At 34.5% G+C, this 11,181-nt stretch overlaps 1 protein-coding gene across 1 annotated transcript; it reads right to left on the reverse strand.

The window, feature by feature from the left end:
- Positions 1-3,284: 3,284 nt before the first annotated feature.
- LOC134277490 (uncharacterized) lies at positions 3,285-4,574 on the reverse strand. Its single transcript, XM_062759821.1, has one exon. The coding sequence runs from the start codon at positions 4,572-4,574 to the stop codon at positions 3,285-3,287; it is 1,290 nt and encodes a 429-aa protein (XP_062615805.1).
- Positions 4,575-11,181: the final 6,607 nt, after the last annotated feature.

Consider the following 11,181-nt stretch of genomic DNA (forward strand, 5'->3'; position numbering starts at 1 on the left):
GATAACCTCTGGTCCCTCTACTGATGTACAATATAAGGTGACCTAAAGTCCCCCTACTGATGTACAATATAAGGTGACCTCTGGTCTCCTTATTGATGTTCAATATAAGGTGTCTTCTGGTTCCCCTACTGATGTACAATATAAGGTGACCTGTGGTCTCCTTATTGATGTTCAATATTAGGTGACCTATGGTCTCCCTAATGATGTACCCCTACTGATGTACAATATAAGGTGACCTCTGGTCTCCTTATTGATGTATAATACAAGGTGACCTCTGGTCTCCCTAGTGATAAACAATATAATATGACCCCTGGTCCCCATACTGATTTATAATAAAAGGTGACCTCTAGTCCCCCTACTGGTGTACAATATAATGTGACCTCTGTTCTCCTTATTGATGTACAATATAAGGTGACCTGTGGTCTTCCCACTGATAAACAATATAAGATAATCTCTTGTTCCCTACTGATTTACAATATAAGGTGACCTCTAGTCCCCCTAATGATGTACAATATAAGGTGACCTCTAGTCCCCCTTATTGATGTACAATATAAGGTGACCTCTGGTCTCCCTACTGATAAACAATATAATATAACCCCTGGTCCCCTACTGATTTACAATATAAGGTGACCTCTAGTCCCCCTACTGATGTAAAATATAAGGTGACCTCTAGTCCCCCTTATTGATGTACAGTATAAGGTGACCTTTAGTCCCCCTACTGATTTTCAATATAAGGTAACCTCTGATCCACTAACTGCTGTACATTATAAGGTTACCTCTGGTCACCCTACCTATGTACAATATAAAGTGACCTCAGGTCGCCTTATTGATGTACAATATAAGGTGTGACCTCTTCTCCCCCTATCAATGTACAACATAGGGTGACCTCTGGTCCCCCTACTGATGTACAATATAAGGTGACCTAAAGTCCTCCTACTGATGTACAATATAAGGTGACCTCTAGTCCCCCTTATTGATCTTCAATATAAGGTGTCTTCTGGTTCCCCTACTGATGTGCAATATAAGGTGACCTCTGGTCTCCTTATTGATGTACAAGATAAGGTGACCTCTAGTCCCCCTAATGATGTACAATATAAGATAATCTCTGGAACCACTACTGAAGGGAAACATAATAGTCACCTCTAGACACCCTAATGATGTACAATATTAGATTACCTCTGGTCTTCTTATTGATGTAAAATGCTAGGTGCAATATAAGGTGACCTCTGGTCCCTCTTATGATTTGCAATAAAAGGTTACCTTTGGCCCCTATTAATTTAAAATGTAAGGTGACCTATGATCCCTCTAATGATGTACAACAATTGGGTAAGGTGACCACTGGTCTCCTTACTGATGCATAATATAAGGTTACCTCTGGTCCCCCTAATTACTTTTCGCTTCTGCTCATATATATATATTAGAAAATAGATCTTTATAAAGTTATTAATATGATTATTTTGGAGTAAGACAAAGAAAACTGTCTATCGTATAAAATTCAATTAATAGATAAGGTGACCTGAGGACTCCGTATTGATATCGATGAATTCACTTTTGTTCATTTAATGCCTGAAGAGTTCCTAAAATGTTTTATTACAACGCAACATGACGAACTATTTCCGGGGGACCCGAAGTCCTACTTGAGCGTACGTTTTATCCCTCTGCGTATTCTGGACACGTATGATTTTAAGATTGAACATAGAAGGGCTTCTTAGCATTTAAATGCTGACAGTCTTTCACGTAAACCTCTGTCAAGACCTTGTATCCGACCCAAATGTCCTGAATGTTGTTTAGAATCAGAATCTAAAAGAGAAGATGAAACCCCCGAAGTGACGTTCACTATCAATAAAAATAAAGGTTTTAATGAACCTGTACCGCTATGCCCAGTTCTATCTGAAAATCAAAGTGACATTGATACTGTAACTTCAAACTAGCTAGACACATGGTCGCCTGATAGTTTGTCTGAAATGCAGTTAAGAGATAATGTCATCGCCCCTATTCTAAAAATAAAAATCGACACAGAAGAGAAACCCCCAAAAGGTAGTTTTCAAGGGTACTCTGACAAAACAAAACACTTATGAAATAAATGGGAATTACTAGTAGTGAAAAACAATGTCTTGTATAAAACAAATAAAAATGAAATTCAGCTAGTTGCGCCTCGTGAAATAAGAGATCTCATATTTCACTAACTTTATTTTACTAGGATAGGTGGTCATTTTGGCAAAGAATGCACTGCTGAGGCAGTGAAACGAAGGTTTTATTGGCCAAATCTAATTTAAAATGTTCTACGATGGTGCAAAGAATGCAATTAAACAAAGCAGCAAATCAACAGAAAAATTACTATGACGTACGTTTGAAATCCCGATCTTTTCAGAAATATGACTGGGTTTGGAGATGGTACCCAAAATTTCTTCTCTCCTGTATAAAATTAAAAAAAAAATGAAAACTCTTCTTTTTTTTAAACAGGTGGCTCCCATCAGCCACGTACCTCCGATCACTTGACTCTACACTAATTTAGTGTTTCGGCGGTGTGAAACGAGGTATATTTTTATAAATTGATTTATGATGAAGAAATAATTTTCTTCATATTGCTGCAAATCCGCCTCATCAGGAGTTTATTTGCATTATGCATTTATGCATCTACACATAATATTAAAATAAATTATTTAATTGTTGAGGAGGTGAGAATATCACCTAAGTTTTTATTGCGTTTGTAGGACACAATAGGTAATTCTGAGAAGACTTTTTTACAGTCTTCATCCTTTGTAAGGATGTGCCAATATTTTATCAGTTTTCTTTTTAAATGTCGTATACAGGGGTTGTATTTTGTGACAAAAACAAGAGGAATTCCTTTTTTCTTGATGTCACTTTTACTTCTTAGGGTTTTCTCTCTGCTATAATTAGCGAGTACATTTTGCATGTTAGATTTGATTTCAATTTTATCGTATCCTCTTTTTAAGAGATTAAACTCAAACTCACGCAGAATTTCAAGCAAAGTTATTTCATTACTTGTATTTCTCATATGGCGTATTGTTTCACCTTTGATGAATCCTTTAAAAACAGAGGAATTATGTGCACTATTCCGTTCCAAATATTGGAATGTGTTAGTTGGTTTAATGTAGGTTTTAAAATCCAGAATTTGATTGGCTTTAAATCTTTTTCCTTTGAACACTGTAGTGTCTAAGAAATTGATTTCTTGTGTGGAGATTTCATATGTGAATTTGAGTAGAGGATGGTGTGAATTGGCTATTTCAATGATATATCCGTGAAAAATCATAAACCCGTCGTTAGCGACCATGATATATTAAATCATTCTTCCCTGTAAATTTATCGATGATTTCATCTGTGATTTGGTGAAGGCGAATGTCGCACACAGATGGGGAACACTTAGAACCCATCGCACATCCTATTGTTTGTTTATACATAGCAGAGTTAAATTCGAATATATTGTTTTCTAGTACAAGTCGTAAAAGAAAACAAAGATCAGCTGTAGGCGGAGCTGGTATAGTATATTCTGCTTTGCTGAAGTTGGTATAGGCTATTTGAACAGCCGTAATTAGCTCCTCGAATTGCATATTTGTGTAGAGTGAAGTTACATCATAACTGACCAATAGGCATTTTGGCTGTGGTCTGAGTTGTTCAACTTTTAGAATGAAGTCTGAACTGTCCCTAATATACGTGCTAAGTGTTTGCACGATGGGAGTCAAAAAGTAATCTACATACTGGCTAATGCGTTCTGTAGGTGAACCTATTTGTGAGATTATAGGTCGACCTGGTGGAATAATTGGTGAATTGCAGCTACCATTGTTTTTAATTTCATTAAAAGTCTCAATGTTGAGCTTGTGTATTTTAGGGAGCAAATATAATCTCCCTACCCTCGTATTTTTAACTTTCCGTAGAAAGTCATAGGTAATGTTGTCAAGTACACCCTTAGTGTTCATCTCACACAGTTTTTGTGTGATACTATCTTTGAGATGATTTAGTTTGGGATTAGTAATTTTACAGTAGTATTTGCTATTTAACTGACGTTCACCTTCAAGGATATAATCAGTTTTTCTAGTAACAACGCACATGTTGTTTTTGTCAGCTTTTTTGATAATGATGTCTGTACGATCTTTTAGCCTTTTTAATGCTCGGCGTTCAGAAGTGCTTAAATTGTCAGATGATTTGCGAACCTCCATAGATGACAATTCAAGTCTTGTTTTGTCAATATATGTTTGAACTGAATTGTTCATAATTTGCGGTTCAAAACCGCTTTTCATGCGGAAAGGATGTATATCGTTGTCACTATCTGGATCATGAAATATGAATCTACATTTTAATTTTCTTGCAAATTCATTAAAATCTTTCATCACTTGTTGTTTGACTTTGTGTGAGACAGGTGAAGGTACAAATTTTAGACCTTTCGCCAAAAGTAAATACTCATCATCTGACAATTTGTCAGGTGTGAGATTAAACACATGATCTCGTGCTATTAGCACTTTATTCTTGTGTTCTCTAATTTTTCGAGCTTTAAAATTCATAGCTCTGTTTTTCTTAGATTTAGATTTGGCGTTTCGATTGAAACGACGAGCCATTCTGCAAGTGAATGTGTACAAAAAAAATAAAAGACAACAGATATACATGTATCCTTCAGAACGTAGGAGGAGTTATGGGCGATATCGCACCAATCAGATTAAAGCAGCCAAGAGGCCATTCTGACATGTCGAGAGAAAATGAAATAGATACCTTTTATAGTAAATTGGTTTACTAATCCCAATAAACAAAAGAATATAATTCGTATATTTGCACAAATGAAGTGAAAGGAATCATAATTGAGATTCAATATAGAACAATGTCTATTTCAGAGTACACCATGTTTTTAATAGGGACGGAATTTTTGTCCTCTTTGTTACCGGCCGCCAGGAGGCGGTCGGTTATATGATATGAAAGTTTTAAGTCTCTGTGCGTTTCTGCGGAGCTAACAATTTAAATAAAAATATTCAACATCATATCGCCGGCGTTTTCATATTAAACAAAGATTTCTAAATGTTTAGGAAAAAGCACAATAATCGTAAAATTCAATTTTATAAATAATGGGGTAAATATTTCATCCAATCCTGATTGACAAACTCTGATATAACTGAAGTGCGGAGAAAATTAGTAGGAGTGTTAGGCATAGTCTAAAACAAAGATCACGTTGTAAATCAACAATATTACTTTCTTTTTTTAAAACAGGATCTGCTGTATTAATTTGAAATGAAGTGTATAATTAAACATTTCCTATGGATATTTTGAAAAAAAATATAATGAAATATTGATTTCTTAAAAGCAAAGAATAATACGACATGTTGGTCCAGGAAACTAGGATAGAGCGCGTTTTACAATGTGCCAAACATTTTCCCGCTACATCTCAACACCAAAACAAAGAGATTGAAAGAGAAGTGTAGTGGTGGATCTTGAAGGGGTTGGGGTTGGGGGGGGGGGGGGGGGTAACCTCCTATAAGAGAGAGCGAGGAGCCCCACATGTTAAATATTTGTTGCGTTTTTATTAAGGTCAAACTATAGCTAAGTTTAAACTTAATTTAGCTTTGTACTTTTAATGTAAAAACTACTTAAACAGCAAATTGTACCAAACTGAGTGCAGAGACGCAGAGGACTATTGCATAGTTTATATTGCCTATACATATTATACTGTACATGCATTATGCAATCGGCATTGTCGCATGCATTTTTTTTCATGTCACGAGGATATTTTAACAGATAAATATAAGAATTCTTTTTTAAACAGCAAATTTCAGTTTCTGAAAAATTAATTTTTAAAAACAGCAAATTTCAGTTTCTGAAAGGAACTTCAACAGTTGAATACATTTGTAAATTGGTTTGCGGCCGATTTTTGACGCTTGCGTCAATATGTTTCTTGTTGTACATGTTTCCCGCGTTTTTCTCTGTCCATCGGCTGTCTTTTAGGTAACCGTTCAGCTGGATTTCGTGTCGATCTGATGTTCATTTTGAATTCCATGAGATAACGATCAAATTTCTCTTTAAGTTCCCTAGTTCTGTCATTAAATTGTGTCTTGGCCAGACCAGCAGCAGAGGAAGATTTACCAATTGAATTTATGGTGTCCACTCGGATGTCTTTAAGCTGGTGGTTGGACTGATTAATTTTGTCGTCCAGGAACTCGATTGTCGATTTTAATGCCCTGTCTTTCAGGCACCGTGTTTCATTTTTAAAGAGTTCCTGGAACTCTTTATTAAGGATTTGATCTCCCAGGTTTGGGCGGCACTCAATTTGCCACTTCATGTAGGGTGGTAATTTTCCTGATACAATGGCGTAGGAGATGCCCTCGCGCGCACATGGAATATTGTGTCTCTTGCTCAATTCGGTCTCAAATTTATTTACTGCTTCCGACACAATGTCTGCCATTGCCCTTCCGGGTTTGAATTTGTCTTTTAAAGACGGTACATCCAAATTTGTCAGGTCTAGATCATAATTAAAATCATCTTCCTCTTCATCAGTTTCAGATTCAGTGGTCATTTTGTTTTAGTTGTTCCTGGTTACAAGGAATATCATCCATTGGTGTCTCCATTTTTCTAAGTACTGTTTTCTTTAATGACAATTTGTGCATTTTGGCGTTCTCATACAAAGTTCAGACTGATGTATGAAATATAGTGGGTGTGTATTAATTGGTTTATGCCGAAACAAATGAATCAGCGAGATCAAATGAAAGGAAATACGGATCGCAGACAAAGTCGGCGATTCTCAGGAATTAGAGCCATTGGGACAAGGTCCCTCATATAAATTTTAAACAGGTGGCTCCCATCAGCCACGTACCTCCGATCACTTGACTCTACACTAATTTAGTGTTTCGGCGGTGTGAAACGAGGTATATTTTTATAAATTGATTTATGATGAAGAAATAATTTTCTTCATATTGCTGCAAATCCGCCTCATCAGGAGTTTATTTGCATTATGCATTTATGCATCTACACATAATATTAAAATAAATTATTTAATTGTTGAGGAGGTGAGAATATCACCTAAGTTTTTATTGCGTTTGTAGGACACAATAGGTAATTCTGAGAAGACTTTTTTACAGTCTTCATCCTTTGTAAGGATGTGCCAATATTTTATCAGTTTTCTTTTTAAATGTCGTATACAGGGGTTGTATTTTGTGACAAAAACAAGAGGAATTCCTTTTTTCTTGATGTCACTTTTACTTCTTAGGGTTTTCTCTCTGCTATAATTAGCGAGTACATTTTGCATGTTAGATTTGATTTCAATTTTATCGTATCCTCTTTTTAAGAGATTAAACTCAAACTCACGCAGAATTTCAAGCAAAGTTATTTCATTACTTGTATTTCTCATATGGCGTATTGTTTCACCTTTGATGAATCCTTTAAAAACAGAGGAATTATGTGCACTATTCCGTTCCAAATATTGGAATGTGTTAGTTGGTTTAATGTAGGTTTTAAAATCCAGAATTTGATTGGCTTTAAATCTTTTTCCTTTGAACACTGTAGTGTCTAAGAAATTGATTTCTTGTGTGGAGATTTCATATGTGAATTTGAGTAGAGGATGGTGTGAATTGGCTATTTCAAATAGTTCATGGATGACAGCTTCTGATCCGTGAAAAATGATAAACCCGTCGTCGCGATAGCGACCATGATATATTAAATCATTCTTCCCTGTAAATTTATCGATGATTTCATCTGTGATTTTTAAACAGGTGGCTCCCATCAGCCACGTACCTCCGATCACTTGACTCTACACTAATTTAGTGTTTCGGCGGTGTGAAACGAGGTATATTTTTATAAATTGATTTATGATGAAGAAATAATTTTCTTCATATTGCTGCAAATCCGCCTCATCAGGAGTTTATTTGCATTATGCATTTATGCATCTACACATAATATTAAAATAAATTATTTAATTGTTGAGGAGGTGAGAATATCACCTAAGTTTTTATTGCGTTTGTAGGACACAATAGGTAATTCTGAGAAGACTTTTTTACAGTCTTCATCCTTTGTAAGGATGTGCCAATATTTTATCAGTTTTCTTTTTAAATGTCGTATACAGGGGTTGTATTTTGTGACAAAAACAAGAGGAATTCCTTTTTTCTTACTAAATGTGATATCATCATGAAACTTGAAATGCATGATCATGAAATGTTACTTTTTACTATGACAAGAAAAGAAATCTAATTTTGCAAAGAGAAACTAAATCATTTTCCCTGTCTACGACTTTTTGGGACAACCCTCATATCTTCATCAGTATCACAAATTAGAGAAAACAAAGGCTGAAGAGATGCTAATAAACTCTTCCTTGGAAAAAATCATTTCCAAATTTATCTACACTCAAGTCCCAATGCCGAAACTGATCTTGAACCAGAAACCATCCACTGAAGAACGTAGAAGGCAAGTCCAAGAGGAGAGATATTCAACAGACTAACTTGATCACACAGATGGATCTTACCATGGACATGGAGGACCTAAAGGACTTTGTATGAATATTACTGATCATTTGTGAGATTATGGAAATTATGGACATTTATATTGATATAAATTATACTTTTGTAAATCTCTTTATTTATTGTATGTATTTATATATTTATAAATAATTTATATTTATATGAAAGATGTATATCAATTTACAATGCAAGTGATATTTTCAATTTGTGCATTTAATTGAAAATGATATATTATTTATAAATTATAATGTATACAAAGACAATAAATTATTATAAAACTAATTGATCTTATGATGGAGGGAATGTAGTAATGTAACTTTAATTCCGGAAATCTTAAGTTTGATCGATTTATTTTCTATTTTATTGAACACAGTCTAGAGTCTCCTTTCTATCATTATTTAAATTCGTTTGTTCCCACCGTATATAAAGCGGTGATTTCATTCATTTGGGACCTTTCTTCGTTGATTTAAAGATCAAGGTTTCACCTATCCCTTTTTTAGCCATTTAATTAATTAACAGGTGTTTTATTTCTAAATTAATTTTCTATTTTACCGGACTTCAGTATTTATTTTTGACATTTCGTTTTCTATTATATAATGTTGTAATCAATTATAAACCTTTGTTAGCTTTTTTTCATTTTGGAGTTATCATAGACAATCTAAAAGAATGAAACTGGGTTGATTTTTCGATAAAAACACTGTTCTTATATTACAATTACAATTACATGTATTTGGGGAGATTTACCGAGGTATATTGATATTTTGTTTTATCATGTTTATGTAAAGATAAACTTTTAAAGGGGGATGGGCAGAATTCACTTTATATATATACTCACCGTCAATAGAAACGCAACACCCTAATTTTAGGGTGAAAATTATATACAGGTTATAACTATGTACCAAAAAAGTTAGCACATCTTTTCCTTTGCCAAATTAGTTATTTAACGGTTGAATGTAATTCTTTCCACTACCGGAAGTTGCTTTTTAGCCCTCTTACAGAAGTCAAAATTTTGCATTTTTGATAAAAATTTTAACAATATTTTGGGTTTTCAAGGTTTTGAAGCTGTTAATCATAAGTACTGTACTAAAATGCCGGGAAAAAATCCTTCTTTCTTAACCGGATATGATGCCTATATTTCCTCAAAATGACTGATAGCAAGAAGGGGGAATGTTTTAAGAGTTATGTGTTACCTTCTAAAGTTTAATGATAACATTAAGAATGAATATATTTAGGTAAAAAGTAAATTTACAAAAAAATTAATGCTCCATTTAAACATTAAATGCTACTTTTTAGATCTTAGAAAGAAACAAATATCCGGCAAATCTTAAACATCCCCCCTTCCGACCATTTAATTAAAACGTGCTAGTCCGCCATATACAACAAATGCAGCCCGATTTCTACCATGCATTTGGTTTATTAATATCTTAATCTGAGCGAAATTAATATTCTTGGGCATTTTTAAATGCATGTTTTTCAGATACTGCGGTCGAATTTTCTCTAACTTGGCGTAGTGTAGCAACTTTTGGACTTCCGTTCAAGAAACTGTTATTTATGCTATTGAAACACATGAGCCTGATGAGTCGATATTTAGTGTGCATTTGCATCTGCACTCTTTTTTCTTTATTTTGTGAATTTCCAGCATGAGCAATGAAAATCAATCATTTTGAGGAAATATAGGCATCACATCCGGTAAAGAAAGAAGGATTTTCCCCCGGCATTTTAGTACAATACTTATGATTAACAGCTACAACACCTTGAAAAACCCAAAATATTTTATTTAAAATGCAAAATTTTGATTTCTGTTAAAAGGGCTAAAAAGCAACTTCCGGTAGTGGAAAGAAATTCATTCAACCGTTAAATAATTGATTTGGCAAAGTAAAAGTTGTCCTTACTTTTTTGGTACATAGTTATAACCCGTATATAATTTTCAACCTAAAATTATGGTGTTTCGTTTCTATTGACGGTGAGTATATATACTGAGTATATATATTATCGCATATGTTGAAATATTCACAAAATTGCACGATTTGTTCTCCGTAGTTGATGTAAATTATTGATGTAAATTAATTTTCAGAAAGTGGGTTAGCTAGGCTGTCTGCACGTCTGTAGATCTTTATATCAGTATGGAGAGGAATACCAGCTTGTTAAAGTGTTCATCTCACGAAATGGGTCTGTTGCCGATATATTGTGAAGATTGTGAGTGTCCTGTTTGTAATACAAAATGTATCACAGGTTCTCACATGAAACACAATCTACTGGACGTGTCTACTTATGTGGCAAGACAAAAGGCGTCCATGACTGAAGAATGTTCAAAGTTAGAAAAAGTCAGAAGTGAGCTGTCACAAATGAAAATTAATACCGAAAAACGGAAAAATCAAGTGCTAGAAGAAATCTCAAGAAGGGAGGATGCAATGATAGGGGAAGTCAAAGATATTTCGGCGGATTATAGAAGCATTGTGGGCGAGGCAGCACTGCAACATACTCAGAAGATCGAGCAACATGAAAGCGCTTTACATAACATTCCGAAAATATCAGAATTAAAACTAGAAACAGAAGCGGACTGCATTGAACTAGTGCACTGTCGAAGCGAACTACGAAGGATTGAAAAAGAAATAAGAGAATATGACTTGGTGCATATCACTTTTGAAGCCATGACTGATAATAGGAAAACACAATTAGAAAAGATATTTGGAACCGTATGCGTAGACAACGAGGTGAACCAATCTTCCGACGA

Source organism: Saccostrea cucullata, unplaced genomic scaffold (assembly GCF_032062105.1).
Source record: "Saccostrea cucullata isolate Sc308-1 unplaced genomic scaffold, CSIRO_AGI_Scuc_v1 ctg2123, whole genome shotgun sequence".
Lineage (NCBI taxonomy): Eukaryota > Metazoa > Mollusca > Bivalvia > Ostreida > Ostreidae > Saccostrea > Saccostrea cuccullata.